Consider the following 21,984-nt stretch of genomic DNA (forward strand, 5'->3'; position numbering starts at 1 on the left):
GTGGGGCTGAGAAGAATGGGTTAATTTCCTCCTGACAGAGGGCGGCAGAGAGAGGAGACAGGGAAGCCGTGAAGCCCGTACTCCGTGAGTACGAGGAGACAGAAGGAAGAAAAAGGAAAACAAAAATAACCATCATCATTGGATAAAGTGGGATGCAGAAAAACAGATCCATCCATGTGAAGTATTTAATGAATGTCGATGCTGCCCTGTGACTCCAACCATCTTTAGTAGAGACCACACATTTCAAGGAATGCTTGCTGTGATGGAGTTTCTTACAGAAACTGGTGAGGGAGCCAAGTTCTATGCACCAGCAGGCGTGGGGTCAGCCCTGAAGATGAGAGTGGGGATATGGAACATACACTCATAGGCATCCTGCACATAGCAGAGCTCAGAGCAGCAGGGAGGTGGAGCAGCTTCTATTGGTTCACAAGAGGTGATTGTTAAAATTTCAGGAATATTGCAAGTTGTTTGTTAAACACAGCAATTATTAAAAGTTAAAGTGCATACACGTAGAGTATTAATTTTTAAAATATATTAAGAACAAAGGTAATAGATACTCAAAACTCATCACTTTCTAATTATTTTACTGTTGCATCTGTGTGGAAATAGAGTACAAGAGTGATTCTACAGCACATCTTTTACCAACTCCACGTTCAGGAAAGTCACATTGGTGCCTTGAAACTGGCCATGTTGGGAATATTTACACCTTGGAAATTGGCAAATGCTACAAATAGGGCTGGATTTACTGTTGTGCTGACCTATAGGCTTAAGAGAGCGATGGAGAAAATATTAAAAATGCAAATTAAACTTAAAAGTGTGTCTTGTCTGTAGCCATTACACAGCAAATAGAATGAAAAAACAAATATTTTTTGTTTTCACAAACTATTATCCAATTCAGCAAAGAAGTCAACCACATCCTTGACAAATGAGTGAAATTCCAACATACAACTTCACTGTTTACATTTCTCTCACTCCTTAACATAAGTGAAAATACCAACTAACATTCATGTCTGAGTTACACTCAGAATGCTGGTCAGGAAACATTCACCAGATACCGCTGTCCCAGATACACTGCTTAGCTTCACTCCTGACCATTGCTCCAGCCCTGGGCTGAGGGCAGGAGGGTCACAGAAAACCCCAGGAGACACCGTCCCCTCCCTAGATGTTGCACACCGTTCAGCCCAAGGGAATGGCCCCTGCCTAGTGCCTTTGTAGTCATTTCCCTCACGGGCCACAGGTGGTACTTCATATGCACCATCAGCAAGAGGGGGATCTTGAAAATAAGCACAGGAAAGGTTAGATATCGATTCTTCTCTTCCACACTATTATGCTGCCGTTAGTGTTCCTAACTATGACTCTTAAGGCAATACAAGATCTGGATAATCAAAGACGCACTGAAGCCAATTCAACAGTTATAATGAAAACACACTTTAGAAAGAGGCTTTAAACAAATGTTGGAACAAACAAACAAACAAACCCTTTCTACTCAAGTTTGAACATTCTCTTAATTGAGATTTTTGTTAACTTGACGTCCTTGTTACACAGTGCCAAGAACACATACTTTTTCGGGGGGGGGAAAGGATGACAATAAGAAAGGAGGAACAAAACAAAATGCTGCATTTACTCTCGCTCTTTAGAAAATTACTTTCTTTATAAAGTGAATTTACCAGTTAACGGAAGACCGTCCTTTCAATAGTTAGCAGAAATTGCTGGCTTTTCCCAAATATCCATGCTCCTTTCTTCATTTACTAATGGAATCCCTGGATTTCAGCTTATCATGTGGTCGCTCAGCACTACATTTTCCCGCCTTCTGTGGAGCTAAGTGTGGCCAAGTGACTCACTTCCTGGCCAGTGAGTTGCAAGTGTGAGGGTGTGTACAACTCTGAAGGTTTCACCCTTAAAGGGGAACAACGTGCCCTCCACCACCTCTGTCCCCATTCTGCTGGCCAAAGTAGTGGGATGGTGGGACCTGGAGGAGCCACCTTAGAGCATGAGGTAGAGACTGTGTCTTAAGATAGCAGAGCAACAATATAAAAGGAGCCTGGGGCTTCCCTGGTGGCGCAGTGGTTGAGAGTCCGCCTGCTGATGCAGGTGACACCGGTTCGTGGCCCGGTCCGGGAAGATCCCACATGCCGCGGAAAGGCTGGGCCCGTGAGCCATGGCCGCTGAGCCTGCGCGTCCGGAGCCTGTGCTCCGCAACGGGAGGGGCCTCAACAGTCAGAGGCCCACACACCGGAAAAAAAAAACAAAAAAAAAACTTAACAAATAAAAGGAGCCTGGGTCCTCCACACGGTGGAGTCATCGAATCAGCCCCACATGGCCTTCCCAGACAGTAACATGAGAGAGAAATCCGTTTCTATCTTCTTTAAGCCACTGTTCTTTGGCCTTTGTTACAGCAGCTGAATTTGTATGCTGAATGATACAATTATTAACATTTTAGAACATATAAACTATTTGTTTTTAATATTTCAGAGATGATATTCTTTCTAGAGCATGTTACACTTTTCTTAGCCAGTTAAACAGAGCAGACAGAAAGTAATCTACTCTTTTTTGAATCAGGAAACACAAATACTATTCTGAACAGTAATACAAAGAGATTGCTGAGGTGGAGAGGGCTGCTGGCCGGACAGTATGTGGCCTCAGGCTGCGGGGCATGGTTAGCTCATGCCTAATTCCTGCAGTTTTTCTGACTTCTCTCACTATGAAATTATCAAGGATCTATAAGAAATATATATATAAAGTGCTTAGGCCCAGAGACTCAAATGTAGAAGTGCTCAGTAAGTGTTACTTATGACTATTATTGCTATTAGTATTATTTATTATTATTGTGTACCGGGGACAAATGGCTATCTTAAAAAACCGGCACTTTTTTCTTCCTGCTTAAATCATAAAGACACAGAAGCTGAAAATCCCGCTATTTGGAGCCATTATAATCAGCTATGTCTACTGAATGCAAGTTAGGGTTTATCCCTGGTGCAGACCCTCTCTCTTTATCTTTTTAAAAAGACTTCCATGGGCTCCTTCATCATGAAATGTAAGGAAAATCCACCTGTTGACCTTGGAGAGTCTCTGAACTGAGGACCTAAATCAACAGCAGATTCTTCAAACTGAGATGTCAATGTTCTGTTTTATAATGAAGAAAGCTGTTTTCATGGCAGAGTATGGCTCTTCGGAGAAAATATGACGTTAAGGGGTTTTTCCTTCTTTTGACTGGGATGAGAAGGGGGCAGCAAGGCCATAAAATGATACTCACAGCAGCAAGCATGCCCCAGCAAAGTGGCTGCAGGCCGGGGCCAAGAGACACGGTCAGATGGGCCCTGGGAGGAGGAATGAGCCATGAACTCTGGAGCACTCACATCTGAATGCCAGTTAAACCCTTCCTTTTCTGTCTATAATTTGCTCATGTTACTCTCAAGACTCAGAGAAGAGGTTAAATATCACAGCCTGTGTTAGCTGTGCTTGGGCCTTAAAGGGAGAGGCTTATACCCATACTTGGACCAGAGAGAGTTTCCACACGTGCAGGGACACAGAGGTGATTGACAGAGCAGCTTGGGACAGCACCAGGTAAGAAGAGACAAATGTCAACCAGCACAAACCTATGATACAGTTGGTACAACGAGGCATCCTCAGAATCTCCTGGCTCAATACTTATCATTTTATTAAGATAATATTGTTAATATAAATATAATAATGTGCTGACATAAAGTTATAGTGTTATAATTTTATAACTGATAATATTATTGTATATTTTATTGTTCTAAATTATTAACATGATATCATATAATTATACTTTCAGTATCCAGCTGTGTGTGCAATCTTCTCCCCAAAATATCTTCCCCTTCAAATCAAAGGCTATTAAACTGCAATAATCAAGCTTGTAAGAAATGCATCTACAATAAAGGTAAACAGACACTGAGGAAGGGTTTGGAAGCATTTTCTTAGTAATAAAATACAAGATCTTTAAGGGTAGACCAAGTAATATCTTATTTCACTTGCTCAGGATTTTTTGTTAACAACTCTGGCTCCCCAGCTGTGTCCCAGGTAGTTAAAATTGCCAAATGAGTGGCCATTTGGTAAATGGAATCAAACTGTACACTTTCCTTGCTAGCATCTCCACAATTAAAACCATTTCATTACTGGTAAAATGGGGCTTCGGGGTCTAAGAAATTGTCAAAATAAAACTGGAGAGACTTAATACATTGTTAACTTTACTTTGCCAAGTAAGGACATATTTTTAGGATTACCAAACCCTTACAATATACGACACTTAATAAACTTTAACACAAAAATAGCAGGAAGCAGATATTTCAGAATAAAGGACAATCCTGGGACTTTACTGGTAGCGCAGTGGTTAAGAATCCGCCTTCCAATGCAGGGGACACAGGTTTGAGCCCTGGTCCGGGAAGATCCCACATGCCACAGAGCAACTAAGCCTGTGCGCCACAACTACTGAGCCTGCGTGCCACAATGACTGAAGCCCGCGTGCCTAGAGCCTGTGCTCCACAACAAGAGAAGCCACCACAATGAGAAGCCTATGCACCGCAACTAAGAGTAGCCCCTGCTCGCTGCAACTACAGAAAGCCTATGTGCAGCAACGAAGACCCAATACAGCCAAAAAAAAAAAACGAATAAAGTTTGATCCTTTAGGTGGAATTATTTTAGCTTTCTGAAGACTTTAGACCTTTTGCTCCTGTCACCACGAGTGGGTCGGGACTGCATACAGACTGGCACCCAGTTTGGAGCCGTTTTTCTCGAACACGAAGCCCATGGCTTGGGAAGCTGCTGGCCTGAAATAATTCCCACAATTTCCTCAAATATATGGGAGGTGGACTGAAAGAAGAGCTGTGGCCTGTTGTCCCCAGAAAAGACACCCTGTGAGGCATGGGAATAAGATCCACCTGCCATGTGCAGGGCCCGTATGTCAGCTAACTGTCTCCAAAGCTTTCTTCCTGCCTTGAGCTGTCTCTGAGTGTTATGAGAACTGAAAACTGCCTTTTTCAGGAGACAGGAAAATTGCAAAGTTGGGTTCATTCCACAGAGTGAATTTCCATTTTTCCTGGCCCCAGAAATGCTGTGTCTGTCGGTAATTTTCTTTCTTGGGTCACAGCTCCCAGGGGAGCAGGAGAAAGGCCAAATAGGAGAGAAAATTTTTCAGTGTGTTTCTTTAGATCCTGGATTCACTCCCTGGCTCTATAAACAGAAGGGCTGCCCTGCTCCAGCCTTCCAGATGCAATTCCCAGACCCCAGCAACTGCACAGGTAGCTGAGCAGAGAGACCTGCCCTGGGCCAGCTTCAGAGACACAATTCCGAAACCGGTGCACCCATGAGAAAAAGGAAGCTCTCTTTGTTAAAAAAATAACCAGTGACAGAAGCCTTTGCTTCAAGAGCTGGCTGAGTAAAAGCTTCTTTTACTAAAACCAGTGACCCCCAAATAACTTTAAGTCACCTCCCCCCTACCTATTGTGTCTATTTTCCAGCAGTTGGAAGAACTGTGGAGAACCAAAGGGATAGAGGCTGAATTCATTACCAATTCTTCCGGAAGCTTTGTCTTTCTGCTGACATGAAATAATTTCCATACATTTTCCTAAATATATGGGAGTTAATTGCCAATTTGCATTTTGGTTTGCGTATTCAGATCTCAAGATGGAAACATAAGCTCTTTACTTCTAGAAAAATAGACGAAGGAAAACTTCTGAAGCTCATTTTCTAATGCCCAAAAGGCTCATGGAAAACAACTCAATGATCTTTCTTCTCTAGCAGACTCTTCAAAAACATCTTAGAGGAGAAGCTCTCCCTCGGGTTTGGGTTGTTTTATGTGATTTCAGTTACATCAGAGAATTTATTCTCCACCCCACAGCCTCGCCAAATCATTAATTCTTGAAAGAGTAACAGGATTTTCATTTTGCCTGATATGTCTCCTTGTAGCCAATCTTGATGTCAGCGCCTTTTGTAAGCAGGAAACTATGAATTAACACCCTGCATTTTCATGATGAGTCCCCTTATTGAGGCTCTATTAGGGAAAACTCTTCACGACCTTTGACACTAGCTTGCTCGCATTATTAATTTAAATGTCTCAGGGACATCATCTGCTTCTACTGAAATTAATGACAAATGAGTTCTGGAAAGTGGCTTCCAGAGCCGCCCTCATAAGAACAGTCAGGGGAAAGTTCAGTGTCTGAAATGTTCATTGAGATGCGAGGCTTAATAATGTGTGTTTAGCTATGACCCTAAAATCTGCTCGCCTTACAACTTTCCCCATCTGGTGTAATTTGCTTTCTCCACTTGTAAAAATGCACATGACAGCGACAGCATGTATTGTGTGCCATGTTGCAACAATGAAGCCTCGTCTGTCACATGCTTCATTGAGAGAAACTTATTTCTCACCCTGTCTTTACCCAGTTTCCAACCTCTCATCACATTTTGCACTGGAGTTCTGCCCAAGCGCCATGCCCCAGCCCAGTTGCACTTTGGAGAAAGGAGATGATGGAGCCATACCTTGTACCCGGGTTTCCGCCCTCTTTTCTTTGGGATCTTCACTGCTGGTAAAGAACCAGCTGAAGCAGAATAAAGGTTATGAACTGCCATCTTCATAGGTGTTGAGTGAAGTGGGGGTCGGCCTCGCTTTCTCCCCGGGATCCTCTGAGACTGCATTTCTGCTGGTGCCAGTCTTACAGAAGGAAGTGACAAATCGCTCACAGGCAGAAGAGGTGCTAAGAATTAGTCCAGACACAAAGCAAAACAAAAACAGAAGAGTTTGTTTGGTTTGCAAGGCAAACATGGATCCGGTTTGGTGATTTTGGCCATACCTACCCCTTAAGGGAGGGGAAAACCAAATATGAGAGAGCCAGGCACCAGTAGGAGCTTTTAAAGTGTTGTTGGGCTCCTGGTATAATTTCAAGGATAGTGAATTTCCATGGGACTATAGTGAAGTAGGGAAGATACTGGCTAGGTGAAGAGGACAACAGCTTCCCAGCAACAAGCACAACTGATGGTGTCATCAGCAAGGAGACAACTTCACCTATGTGCCTCAGTTCAACTCTGAGCTGAAATAATAACAGTATTAAATAAACACAACCATTTTCTCACATTCACTCCTACCCTTTGGTTGGGTGACAGATGGTTATGACCCTTTTTTTCCCATGAAAGAAATTTAACAGTACAAATCAATTGGATTAATGTTGATTATGTCTCCTATCAAAATGTGGACAGAGATTTGCATACAGAGATGTTCATTTTGACATGATTCAGAACTGCAAAAATAAAATGGATAGAGCCCGATAACAAGCAATAGGGGAATGGTTAATATATCTACAGAATAAAACAGTCAACTAGTTACAAGCCTTTAACAATATTTTTAATAACATGAGGTTGAGTGAAAAAGCATCACACAAATTGCACATAAAAGTTATTTCAACTCTGCAAAAATTTATGTGGTGAAAAACTAGAAGGAAACGTGCGAAAATGCTGCCAATGGTAAAGATAGTGGGACTATGGGTAATTGTTCACCACATACAAATCCTTTCCCCCTCGTACTATAATATGCTTAGCATTAAAAATACTTATAATAAGCTTCTCAAGTAAAGTTGGCTAAATCTTGCAGCAAGAGGTAGTTGATCAACCTCAACCTAGAGAACGCAGCTGTATCATGAGCTCAAGGATCACATTTCCTGGAATGTTCAGGAAAGTGACAAGTGGGACAGAACTTTAGACTTTAATTCAGGGGTGATGTTAGGTGATAAAATTCATTTCTGAGCATTAGTGATACCTAATAGTGGAAATGAGAGGCTCTTTCTCAAAAGGCTGCTGAAAGAATTGGAAAAGACAATAGAAGCAATCCCTACACCCTGGTCTGGGCAGCACTGCAGGGACCAGATTGCTTTACTCAGGAATGAAAATATCAAATAGTGGGAATTCTTAAAAACATGACAAGGAAGAGACTCCCCTGGTGGCCCAGTGGTTAAGAATCTGCCTTCCAATGCAGGGGATGCTGGTTTGATCCCTGGTCGGGGAACTAAGATCCCACATGCCACGGGGCAACTAAGCCCGGGCACCGCAACTACTGAGCCTGCACGCCACAACTAGAGAGAAGTCTTCATGAGCTGCAACGAAAGATCTGCATGCCACAACTAAGACCCGACACAGCCAAAAATAAAAATAAATAAATAAATATTAAAAATAAAATAAATATTAAAAAAACATGATGGGAAATCTGGGGTGTATCATCTATAGATGTAAGGTCACTTTGTTAATTCTCTGAATATTAATAGTATTCTATCAATGTCTTGATTTTTCTTAGAAATATCATACCTAGTAAATAGAATTTTAAAGCATAAATTTACCTATTGACTGTATTGTTAAATATTTCAGATAGATGGACAAGTGATTAAGGATATCAATTTTCCCTGTTTTTGTCAGTTTAAGAAAAATACTATATCTCATCAATTCTATGATGCATATTTTTTCACATATTAACATCTTTGAAATCAGGATGCACCCTAAAGCACTGTAAGCGTGTCAGAATTCCATAGGGAGCATTTTTTCTTTCTTAGTGGTATATGAAATAATGACGTGTGATATACTTAAAGACATCTTAGAGTCAAGGAATTATGATCAATGCAGATAAACCCATATGTAAACAAATATGTAAACATTAGACTATTTCTAGACTTAGTATCTCTGCTCCACAGTGCCAACAAATACCCAAATATTCATTTTCAAAAGAGAGGCTTTTAAAAACATTGAAAAACCACAAAAAATTATTCGGTAAGATTTTTGCTATGTGAAACTTTATCTGAATCCCATTTTGAACTACCATGATCAAGTTTCTGCTTCTTCATAATTAGTTTATCTTTACAGATTTTGGAAACAGGAATTTTCCTCATCTAGGACAAGTTTCTCTACCTTTCTACTTTCGTCTAGTGAGGAGGTCAGCAATGTATTTAATAACATCAAGATCAAAAGTCAACACGAGCAAATCCACAATCAGAGAAGGTACTGAATTTCTTTCGTCTCATGAAAATGAGAGTCCCCTGAAAGGTTCAATTAGCAGCACTCCTTCCCTCGTGAGCTGGGATACTCTGCTGAGACACTCCCTCACAAAACTCTTCTTGTTGAACAGGTTTTGAAGAGTAAAGGAAGGGTAACAAATTCATGAGCACACTATCCTAAGAATTCGTATCACTCAAAATTACACTTAAGTATCCCCAAATTTCTAATATGCCACAAATAATTTCCTAGGAAAAATAGTCATCTTTTAAACTGGATTCTTTCGTTCTACTTCCCTCTCCCTGGTGGGAGGAAAAAACAGGACTCATGCTACTTTCCACTCCCTTCTATAGAAGTACACCCATCGCAGGAGTATGAAGGACCTTTCCAGATAACTAAATCTGATCAACGGACTTCATGCTAATGGAACAACAGTGAAGTATTTTTAGTGGAATACTAAGTACTGGTTAGTGGTTGGGGAGATACTTGGAGATAGGGAGTCTTCCCAAAGTCTCCTCAATTCACCATACCTGAATGATTATGTATTTCATCCATCAATCAGGAAGATGCTGCTCCCCAATTCCTTGTTACAAATATATACCATTTTAACACAAAAATAAATCCAATTTTAAGTAATGGGACAGAGAGCTGTTAAAAACTGAATAGTCTATTTTAACCATGGGGGAGTCTCAAAATGTCTTCTTGGAATAATTTTACAGAGTTGGAGGAAAGCATCTACAAAATGATTCTTTCAATAACAGATCCAACTTCCTGCGCAGAGGAATTCCTGGTGTGGTTCAACCGCTGGCAGGCAGGCTGTGCTGTAGTGGAGGGGGTCCCCCATGAGTGCGGCACTCCGGGTGGGGTACAGCAGCAGTGGCTCCGAGGATGAGGCTGAGGCTGGGGCCCGGGGCCGGCCGGGGACTGGAGGCCGCAGTCGGGGCCAGAGCCCCCTTCCCAGCCAGAAGTTGCCAGTACCCGACAGTGTACTGGACAGGTTCCCGGGCACCGAGGAGTGGTCTGAGGATGGTAGCGCAAAACACGGGGGCCGGGTACTGACCTTTCCCCACGAGCGGGGCAACTGGGCCGCCCACGTCTATGTAACGTGAGTAATGCGTGAGAGGCACGTGGCTGACACTGACAGATGCCCCTTATGGGAGGAAGCTGGCCCCAACCAGGAGGAAGAAGCAAGAAACCTTTGACATAGGTGGTGCGAAAGAGATTAACTCAACAGAGAGAGAACAAGTTTCAAGAACTAGGGGATTTTTCTGTTAACTTCGTTTCAGGTTTTCTGGTTTTTGTTTTTATATTGCAGTGTAGTTGATTAACAATGCTGTGTTAGTTTCAGGTGTACAGCAAAGTGAGTCAGTTATACGTATACATGTATCTATTCTTTTTCAAATTCTTTTCCCATTTAGGTTGTTATATAATATTGAGCAGAGCTCCCTGTGATATACAGTTGTTTTGAATTCGTTGCCTGAAATATTTTTTACTAATCCTGTGTATAATGTTCTCCCTGCTCATGAGGATGTGACCAAGGGAGGGTCTAGGGCAGAGTGTCAAGGCCATCCCAGACTGCAGCTGTAGCTGGTACTTTATTTCGAAGAGGGCTGTAGGTGTGCTGGCCTCCAATCCCACCGCACCCTAGCCCTAATGAGTGAGTGGCAGGCAAAATGCCCAGGCTTCAGAGTCTGACCTCACTCCACTACCCACTACTCTGTGTGCCCTTTAGTAAGTTGCTGACTTCTCAGAGCCTCAGTTTCCTCATCTCTAAAATGGGGATAGTAGTAATACCTATCCTCTAGGACTTTTGTGAAGATTAAATCAGATAATCTATGTCAAGTTCTTAGCATGATACACAGAGAATGTAGTGGCTCTTATTATTTTGTGTTAGATCAGGCAGTCTCTTGGAACCTCCATTTCCCCATCCACAGAATGAGAAGGATTCTCTATTCTGCCTACTCCATAGGGCACTTGGGCAAATCGAGTAACTTATTAGGTGTGAGCAGACTATTAACCATGCAGCTCTAGTCACATGTTTGGTTAAAAAAAATGAATAATCTGTGAACATACAGTGGTGGTCCTTGTTGTGTTCTTTGTCTTTATGAACAATTAGGAGCATTCTAAATGTCTATCAGGAGATTCTAAATGTCTAATAAGTGTCTGATTAAAGAAATAACTGTTTCTGATTATGGGTTACTGTGGAGCTGTAATCATGAGCTTGATTTATGTAATGAGAGGAAGGCTGTCCAACATGTGGTGTTATATGGAGAAAGCCAATCGAAGAACTGGTATGCCCTCATCGTTTTTAACAAATAAGATATATACATTAGTACATGCACCGAGGAAAGGCTGGGGAAATAGACATCACATCTGACAGCCTTTATCTCTAGGGTAGTGTCTTGAAAGTGGGCTGTATGTGCCTGGGGAAGGGATCAAGATGATCCATTAGAGAGAAAAGTATTAAAACATTTTTATGTATTTCTCTTTATCTTATCTTTTAAAATTTCTGTTGTTCCAAGCATACATTTTATAACACATAATTTTGCAGTGTAGCACATGTTTGAAATTTATAAATAAATACACATTTATTGCGGGTAAAAAAAACAAAAAAAACCAGATCCAGACACTTTGGAAAAGATGGTGGCAAAACTGGAGGGTCCCCAAGGTCTCCCTTTCCAAAACTAAGACATGAACAACAGCAACAAAAAGTAAAAATAGCAAAGATCAATACTGAAAATAAAGAAAGGTCCCAATCTTGGACTGCAATGGAAACAAAACAGATGGAAATTTTTAGGGAAAACAAAACTACGGATGATAGACAATCACAATTTATCAAATATTTAAGGAAAAGGTCAAAACTAATAGCAAAGTAAAATACTCAAAGATATATTAAGAGGCTGTCATCAAACATAAAGAGCCTCTCTGTGTCTTAAGAAACTTCCTTTAAGAATGAACAACAACAGGGCTTCCCTGGTGGTGCAGTGGTTGAGAGTCTGCCTGCCGATGCAGGGGACACGGGTTCGTGCCCCGGTCTGGGAGGATCCCACATGCCGCGGAGCGGCTGGGCCCATGAGCCATGGCCGCTGAGCCTGTGCGTCCGGGGCCTGTGCTCCGCAACGGGAGAGGCCACAGCAGTGAGAGGCCCGCGTACCGCAAAAAAAAAAAAAAAAGAATGAACAACAAAAAAATCCTAAAAAAAATACACTCAACAGCAAAGGGAAAAATCTATAAGCATTTAGGCAGAACAAACAGATCATTTACAATAGGAAAAATAAACAGGCTAACTGTCTTCAGCTCCATTAGCCAGAAGATAATGGAATCACTATGGTGGCCATTTTTCCAGATATTTATCGTTGCCACACTTTCTCCCATCACAGGGCCTTTGCCTACAATGCTCTTTCCTCCTGCTCTGGCTTAGTCCCCTCCTTCTTCATCAATTAGCTCAAGGAAACTTACCCTGAGTTCTCATTAGGGTTCCCTAAGCTTAGAGTTCCTCAGCTGTGACTACTGCATGTAAAGCATCCACAATGGAACTTGGAGAAGAGAAGCAGATGGGAACATGAAAATTATACCACCTGCTGTGCCTCTGATCTAGCAGTCACTTTTCTTCTGCCAGCATCCATAACACTGGGGTAGGCTAACCTGTCTGCTTGCAGAGGATAAAATTTCAGACCCTTCTCTGTTCTTTATATAGACTTAATAAGAAGTAGAAGGAGTCACATGAAGAAAATAATAGTTTTTGAAATTCTACTTATGCCTTAAAAATAAGATGAATAAATTAAAAGATTAATCTATCATTGGACAGATGGATATTTTAAGAATATAATTTTTACCTAAATTATATTTACCTAAAAAATATAATTTTTACCTATTAAATTAAAAGATTAATCTATCATTGGACAGATGGATATTTTTAGAATATAATTTTTACCTAAATTATTCTATAAATTAAGTGTAATCTCATTAAAAATCGAAACTGATTTTAAGAAAAGAAAGACAAAACAAAGGCCAGCAGGACAGACTTGCCCTTCTGGTTCTTAAAATGTGTTATAAAACTATAACAATGGCAGTATTATGGTACAGAAATAAGCGATCAGATTAATGGAAAAGTTAGTCCAGAAATTAAACGTATATTAAGTTTCCATTTGTTTGAAATTTAGGATCATTTCATATCAATGCAGACAGCTCAATAAATAATTTGTGGACAACTGGCACTTAGAAATCAATAAAGTTTTAACTATACGTCAGCAAAATAAATCCTAGAGATATCTAAGACTAAAATATACAAAAATAAAAGAAACATTAAGAAGTGCTGGAGACAATATAAGTCAACATTTTTATACTCTTGGGATGGGGATGGACTTTCTAAGTATGATGGAAAACTCAGGAAGTGGACATGGAAAGACTGACGGACATGACCACAAATGCTTTCATACAGCAAAAGTACAATCATGAATAAGGTTGAAAATAAATGAAAATCTGAGGAAACTATTTGCTACATATGGAACCAACAGACGGTTAATACAAAGAACTCCTTCAAATTATTAAAATAAAAATTAACACTCCAATAGAAAAATGGGCAAAGGACACAGACAACTCACAAAAGGCAGGGGGTGTGTTAGAGAAGGCAAGAAAAAAAAAAGAAGAAAGAAAAGGAAGGAAGGAAGGGAGGGAGGGAGGAAAGAGAGAGGAGAGAAATAAATGATCAATTATTACAAGAAAAGATTCTAAACTTCACTGGTAACCTTCCAAAAAGTAAATTGAGATATCATTTGACACTTATCAGATTGATAAATGTGAATAACCCTGATAATACTCCATGTTGGCAATGGGTAGAGGAAATTCCCATTTACTGTTGGTAGAAGTAGAAATTGGTTAAATTTTCTGGAGGACAATCTGAAAATCACTTACAAGCTTTATACGTGCACACACTTCCTAATCTAGCTATATCACTCCTAAGGATTTATCCTAAGAAGATAATCTGGGAAGAACACAAAGATAGATGGCCAAGGATATTCTTCAAACATTGTTTATGATAGTAAAACACTGAAAGCAATCAAAATGCCCCTCTCAAAGCAGCCTTCGTTTAGTAAATTATTTCACATTCATAAAATGGAATACTCTGTAATTTGTGTGTATATACATACATACCTATATACATGCATTTATAAAGATTGCAAAATAGCATTTATAGTATGATTCTATTCATATCTCTTTTACATATACAGATAGGGATAAATCTGCATGTGTTTAGGCATAGAAAGAAGTCTGAGAAAGATAATCATCAGAAAGGCTGATGGTAGTTGCTCTGGGCAGAAAAATATGGAAAGATGATTTTGCTTTCTTCTTTGTACCATTTTGCATTATTTGAATTTTTAAACCATAGGCAGAAAAATAGTATAAAGGGAAAATAAACAATGAGTGAATAATTCTCACTCTCTGGAAGTTTCTATTGGAAATTTGTGCTTCTTTAGATGGCCTTTCATTTTCTTGTTTTCTAATGGTTTTGGCTCCTAAGCCACAGAACTTCACTGGCCACTGCTTTAACATCTCAAATAAATTGTAACAAAAAGGCAAAAGACTTTATAACTAATAATACAGAGAAAGTTGTTTCAGAGCTAAGAATGTCCATAAACAGATGGTGGACAGGGGTGCTTTGCTGGGCTCCTGAGAGAACCAGGTCACTGCGTTTACTGGCCTTGATACCACCTCCCTGCAGGCACTTCCACCCAGTTGGCAGCTGGGTTACTGCCCTTCCCCCAAAGATTTCCACTCATCTCCAAAGACCTTCAAAAGACCTCAAGTGCTGTCCAAGGACATCCTAGCCATGGGCACATAATTTGATACAACCAACTATATAAATCATTTGAGAACTGTCAAAATCCCGAGGTATATATGATACCTCTGAATTTCTCTGCTTTCAATTGTGGACTTGAGTAAATACAGACTGCCTCAGCTCACTTCAGAATTGGAAGCCATCTTAGAGCAAAGAGCTTTAGTAAACATTAAAAGATTCTGTCCTTAGAACAACCTAACATTCAAGTCTCTAAATCTCCAAGTTATAACCTTTAAGTGATTGTCAAATCCTGACAACGTATTAAATCAAGTGATTTGCTGCTGGTTTTCAAAGTCTCCCTCTTCTTATCAAAAAAAGGCTTGGCTAGAAATATTATAGCTGAAACCAAGAGAAACTAAGATCTGGTCTATGAATTTGGGGATGACAGTTTACCTGCTTGCCTTGCAGATCTAATACACATAAATCAAGATCCTGGCTAATGGTACTTCATCAAGGTAAAGAACAAGGAATTACCAAATTCAAAGCATACACCAGTCCCATGGGGCCACTGAGTCACCTAATTCAATCCTGAGGCATGTGTTCATGTATCCATTCATTCATTCACTGTTTCATTTATTAATACATCCAAGAAATATCTGTTGAATATGAAGTGAGTGTCAAGTATTGTGCATAGGCACTTGGATTACAGACAAGAATAAATAAAATACATCTCCCTAAGATATGCACTATGGAGAAGCAGACAAGTAAGGAGGCAATAATAATATGTGAGGTAGATGGTATAACAAAGGTTTCCTATGAAATGCTATGAGAACATCAAGAAGAAAAGAAATCATTTCTTTTAACAGGGTTGGAAAGAGTGGAGGCAGGAGAAGCACAAAAAGGTGACATCAGAGCTAGGATTTTCCAGGCAGAGCAAGCTAAACGCACAGAGCTGGCGATAGAGCAGGTACGTTCAGGGATGTTTGGCAGTGCATGGAGAAGGGATGGGCCAGCCAGACCGGAAGCAGGACCAATGGCTTCCCGTTGTTTCTAAAAGCATTGACACGAGGTACGTACAAGGCTCTCTAGCCTCCTAATGGACTCCGGATTATTTCCTTCTATTAACTGCATGGGATGTGTTTCTGACCTTGGTGTCAGTCATGCTCTCTCTCACTGTCATTTTAAAAGTACAACCAGAAGAAAACCCTCAGAATAGAAGAAAATATTTGCAAATGAAGGGATTAATCTCCAAAATATACAAACAGCTCATGCAGCTCAATATCAAAAGAAACAAACAACCCAATGAAAAAACAGGTGGAAGGCCTAAATAGACATTTCTCCAAAGAAGACATAGAGATGACCAACAAACACATGAAAATGCTCAACATCACTAATTGTTAGAGAAATGCAAATCAAAACTACAACGAGGTATCACCTCACACTAGTCAGAATGGCCATCATCAAAAAATCTACAAACAATAAATGTTAGAGAGGATGTGGAGAAAAGGGAACCCTCCTACACTGTTGGTGGGAATGTAAATTGGTACAGTCACTATGGACAACAGTATGGAAGTTCCTCAAAAAACTAAAAATAGAATTACCATATGACCCAGCAATCCCACTACTGGGCATATATATCTGGAGAAAACTATAATTCAAAAAGATACATGACCACAATATTCATTGCAGCACTATTTACAATAGCCAGGACATGGAAGCAACCTAAATGTCCATCAACAGAGGAATGGATAAAGAAGATGTGGTACATATATAGAATAAAATATTACTCAGCCATAAAAAAGAACAAAATAGTGCCATTTGCAGAGACGTGGATAGACATAGGGACTGTCATACAGAGTGAAGTAAGTCAGAAAGAGAAAAAAAAATATCGTATAATATTGCTTATATGTGGAACCTAGAAAAATGGTACAGATAAACCTATTTTCAGGGCAGGAATAGAAAGGCAGACGTAGAGGATGGACGTGTGGACACATGGGGGGAAGGGGAGGGTGGGATGAATTGGGAGATTGGGATGGACAAATATACACTACTATATATAAAATAGATAACTAATGAGAATCTATGGTACAGCACAGGAAACTCTAATCAAAGCTCTTGTGGTCACCTAAACGGGAAGGAAATCTAAAAACGAGGGGATATATGTATACATATAACTGATTCACTTTGTTGTACAGCAGAAACTGACACAACATTGTAAAGCAACTGTACTCCAATAAAAATTAATTAAAAAAACAAAAGTACAACCGGAATCTTATTTTCTCTCGTTCTGGGGGCACCATGTTGCATTCACCATAAGCCAGAGTCTCTAGCATCATTCTTTTTTTTTTTTTTCCTTCGGTACGCAAACCTCTCACTGTTGTGGCCTCTCCCGTTGCGGAGCACAGGCTCCGGATGCGCAGGCTCAGCGGCCATGGCTCACGGGCCCAGCTGCTCCGCGGCATGTGGGATCTTCCCGGACCGGGGCACGAACCCGTGTCCCCTGCATCAGCAGACGGACTCTCAACCACTGCGCCACCAGGAAAGCCCTCTAGCATCATTCTTTTGCCAGCAGCCTCGTACGTACCCTAATACCCACGGCTCCCCACGCTGCTTAGTTCTGTATGTGAGGTAGTTTCAAGCAATTAGGATGTGCCTTGGCATCTATCTAAAATTCAACCACTCTCCAAGGTGACCTAAGCCCTCCTGCTTCAGGGACCTTCCCTTCTCCACACGCTGATCTCTCCCTTCTCTCAACTCCTTCACCACCTATTGCCTGTGCCGCCAGTTTCAGCAGGCACTGATTAAATGATGGTTTATACAGTTCTCATTGCAAGCACGTAAGTGATTTCTGTCCATCCCTGGAGGCCCAGGGCCATGTTTCTTTCATTTGTCACTATGCTCTTCACAGCACCTGGTGCAACGTTGCCCCCACAGAGTGTACCTGGCACCTGTGGCAATACCATTCGCCTTGGAGTCCGCCATCTCACCGAGGCTCCCGGCCCACAGCTGGTGTCAGAGCTGTGCATTCATGTTTTAATTTTGGCTAGAAATATATGAACATAATAGAACACTTTGCTGGTCAATGAAAGCTTCATAAGAAAGGCAGACGTAGAGGATGGACGTGTGGACACATGGGGGGAAGGGGAGGGTGGGATGAATTGGGAGATTGGGATGGACAAATATACACTACTATATATAAAATAGATAACTAATGAGAATCTATGGTACAGCACAGGAAACTCTAATCAAAGCTCTTGTGGTCACCTAAACGGGAAGGAAATCTAAAAACGAGGGGATATATGTATACATATAACTGATTCACTTTGTTGTACAGCAGAAACTAACACAACATTGTAAAGCAACTGTACTCCAATAAAAATTAATTAAAAAAACAAAAGTACAACCGGAATCTTATTTTCTCTCGTTCTGGGGGCACCATGTTGCATTCACCATAAGCCAGAGTCTCTAGCATCATTCTTTTTTTTTTTTTTCCTTCGGTACGCAAACCTCTCACTGTTGTGGCCTCTCCCGTTGCGGAGCACAGGCTCCGGATGCGCAGGCTCAGCGGCCATGGCTCACGGGCCCAGCTGCTCCGCGGCATGTGGGATCTTCCCGGACCGGGGCACGAACCCGTGTCCCCTGCATCAGCAGACGGACTCTCAACCACTGCGCCACCAGGAAAGCCCTCTAGCATCATTCTTTTGCCAGCAGCCTCGTACGTACCCTAATACCCACGGCTCCCCACGCTGCTTAGTTCTGTATGTGAGGTAGTTTCAAGCAATTAGGATGTGCCTTGGCATCTATCTAAAATTCAACCACTCTCCAAGGTGACCTAAGCCCTCCTGCTTCAGGGACCTTCCCTTCTCCACACGCTGATCTCTCCCTTCTCTCAACTCCTTCACCACCTATTGCCTGTGCCGCCAGTTTCAGCAGGCACTGATTAAATGATGGTTTATACAGTTCTCATTGCAAGCACGTAAGTGATTTCTGTCCATCCCTGGAGGCCCAGGGCCATGTTTCTTTCATTTGTCACTATGCTCTTCACAGCACCTGGTGCAACGTTGCCCCCACAGAGTGTACCTGGCACCTGTGGCAATACCATTCGCCTTGGAGTCCGCCATCTCACCGAGGCTCCCGGCCCACAGCTGGTGTCAGAGCTGTGCATTCATGTTTTAATTTTGGCTAGAAATATATGAACATAATAGAACACTTTGCTGGTCAATGAAAGCTTCATGCCATAAGAAGAGGGACAGCAATATAATCTGTTGAATGGAGAAAAAGAATTCCCTTAATATATATTTTACCCCAATTCTGTCACAAAAATCGGGCCAACAGAAGCCAAAACCAACACTCATGTGTACTCACTCCTGGCACTCACTTTCTGCTCTCTGCTACTATTTTCCACTGGAAATAAAAACCAAGACTCCTTAGAGGTAGCTGATTCTGTATCTCGGGGACAGAGAAAGGCCAGAATTAGCTTGGAACATCTTATTATTACCAGACAAGGATGACTTTAAGAATATCACGGGTGGTGCTAAGAGGACAAAGAAGCAAGTTGTAACAATTTATGAATCAACCATAATAATAACAATGGTAATATAGTGAATTGAAATAATTGTTTGTGAAAGGCTATGAGTTCTTTATGATACTCAGAAGACTAAGCTAAGGTGCCCCAAACTCTTATTTGTAATTGTTTTAATACAACAGAAGGGAGAATAGAATAAAATATAATTTATTTATCCACTGATTGCATACTGATATGCCCTTGTCTTTCCACGTCTAAATACACATGGGTGAGTACACAGAAATTATAAATAGGCTAGCTTATTCTGGAAAAATAGCAACTGACCCAGGAATGAAAAGGACTAGTTAGCCCCAGTTGTGCCACATAATAACCAGGTAGAAAGTGGGTTCAAGAGAACGTTGAAGGCGATGAATCTGTTCAGTGTCTTTAGAGGGGTTCTAATGTGCAGACTTACCCCCTCAGTCCCCAGAGATGAAGCTTCTAGATGTGCATAGTAAGTGTGTGGAGACTTCAAGGTGCAGGCGCCTCCTTCTGCACAGCTCCCAGCTCTGCTGCTGGGTAGGCGCAAAGGCTTCCCGCCTCCTTGTAACTGGCCATCGGCTGAGAGGGTAGATTCTAAAGCCTCTCACATCCATTCCACCCCTGGCTGAACTCATAAAAGCCCCTCCCTCACTGATTCTGCAACCTTCCCTGCATCGAGTAAGGGTGCAGCAGCCAGGGTGATAGAGAGCAAAAATTCATGTATTTAAGGGGAAGGAGAAAAGATACATGAAGGAAGAGTCTCGAAGTGGGGAAACACCCATTCCAATCTGCAGGGTTTGGAAAAACGTTAGAACATTTGAAAGCATGAGAGACAGGCACACCACAAAGGTATGAATTATTTACTGCCTGGGCAGCTGCTTGGCGGTACCCTCAATCAGCTATTTTCTGGGTCCTGCCAGTACCCTCAGCTGGCACAGGAAGAAGAGAAAGCTGCTTCTAACTCCAGCACTGCCATCTGGCCTAGAGCTGCTCCTCAGAAGGTAAACTTCAGAGGACAAGGGAAAGCAGAGGCCAGACCCCAGAGGGACTGGTTGCCACCTCCTTGTTTCAAATGTTCACCCCTTTTTAAAAAATCCAGTCCCCCACACTGACAGGCCTCCCCCCTCAGGTGATGTCCTTAGAGAAGACAGCCCTTGGGAGATTCCATGGGCCAGTCCTGGCCGGCCTCCCTCTGCTCCGCCCCTTATACTGCACAGCAGTTCTCTACACCGGGGGCCTGGTCCCCAAAGCTGTTTTCCAAGCTTTCCATGACAGCTGGCTGCTGGCTGAGTTTGCTCAATGGGAAGTGCAGGTCTGAGTTTGAAGGTGGCTGTAGGCGTGGGTGAAGCCCAGGCTCTGTCACCCACTGCCTCTGCTTTGCTGGGTCTCCGCCAGGAGCTGCCTCTCCTCTGAGGCTCTAGCTCCCACTGGGCAGGCCCACATGGTCCCACGCTCTGCTGGGTGGCCTGGCCCTGCCTCCTGCCACACCACCTCGTCCCTCTGCCTCTCTAGCCTACAGTGGCTCACCTCCAGGGACCGTGGCTAATGGTCCAGCCTCCTGTGTTGGCTCTTCCATCACTGTGCCACCATTTCCCTGCATTACATGCCCAGCGCCTTAAATACTAAAGAGGTTTCCTAGTTAGACCCCGACAGACTGACATGGAAAGGCAGGTCAGTTCATGACCGGGCAGAACTTTGTAAGAAAGCCTCCTTTGGGAATTTCCCATCTTTCCTGCTACCTCCAAGAATGGAGTCTGTCTCTCTGTGGCCACACCTGGAGCTCTGCATACATGCAAACCCATGGGTTGTGAGCAGGAACCTGGAGGAGGGAGGAGATAGAATGCTTTCTGCCATTGCTGTGGTCAGCAGAATCGTGGCTAAAATAAGAGCAGATGACTTTCAAGATAAATGTTTAAGTTTACATAGTAGCATGGATAGCATGCTATCATATGGTAGGTGAGGAAGATACACATACAAATATATACACTCACACGTATATACACTTATATATGCATAAAATGCCTCAGGAAGGGTTTAAAAATGGTAGCAGTCATCTCTTGGAGGTTGGCGGTGGGAGGATGGGGATTTTTCTCTGCATACTGTTTTCTACCTTTTGTATTTTGTGTCTATTCAAAAATAAAAATAACAAACAAATAAATGAGCTCATCCACAATCTCTTACTCCAGAGAAGAATGAATGAGTGGCTCTACCATCTGCAGCCATTGATGAGCCAGGGCCATCTGCACTAGCATGTACGGGGTAGGATGGGCCAGGTGCCCTGGACCCTGCAAGCACCACAAATCACAAGCCAATATGTGGGTGCTACGCTCATTGGGAGCCATGGTTGTGTGCATTTGTACTGACCAGGACAACTAATAACCCCAATGACCTGACTGACTGGACCAGCAATTGTTTCAACGGGCATTCATAGGCCATAAGGCATAGTATTAGGTGCTAGTGGAAATGATCCCAGATTTAGGGCGCTAGCCTCTAGTCCCGGCTCTGCTCCTAACAGGTAGAGAGATAAAGACCACTCAAACTCTCCCGGCCCCCACGCTCTAATCTGTGCAGGTTTTGATCTCTAAACTCCCTGAAGAACAAAGCTGACAGATACCTCCAGTAAGAAGACAACAAGCCCTTGTTCAATCCAGACAGTTTCTCACTTTGCATTGAA

At 42.0% G+C, this 21,984-nt stretch overlaps 1 protein-coding gene across 12 annotated transcripts in view; it reads right to left on the reverse strand.

Moving 5' to 3' along the window:
- Window positions 1-21,984, reverse strand: part of SCML4 (Scm polycomb group protein like 4) — a 117,688-nt gene that overhangs the window by 64,703 nt on the left and 31,001 nt on the right. For 10 of the 12 annotated variants that reach the window (XR_003004527.1, XR_003004529.1, XR_003004532.1 and 7 more), the window contains exon 2: window positions 6,496-6,710. The exons of the other annotated variants lie outside the window; for them this stretch is intronic. Coding sequence is in view for 5 of the 10 variants with exons in the window: in XM_024755044.1 (XP_024610812.1) it covers window positions 6,496-6,710 (215 nt within the window). In the remaining 5 variants the exon portion in view is untranslated. The remainder of the gene's footprint in view (window positions 1-6,495; window positions 6,711-21,984) is intronic. 12 annotated transcript variants of the gene reach the window in all.

The sequence above is a fragment of the Neophocaena asiaeorientalis genome, unplaced genomic scaffold, assembly GCF_003031525.2.
Source record: "Neophocaena asiaeorientalis asiaeorientalis breed wild unplaced genomic scaffold, Neophocaena_asiaeorientalis_V1.1 scaffold105, whole genome shotgun sequence".
NCBI lineage: Eukaryota > Metazoa > Chordata > Mammalia > Artiodactyla > Phocoenidae > Neophocaena > Neophocaena asiaeorientalis.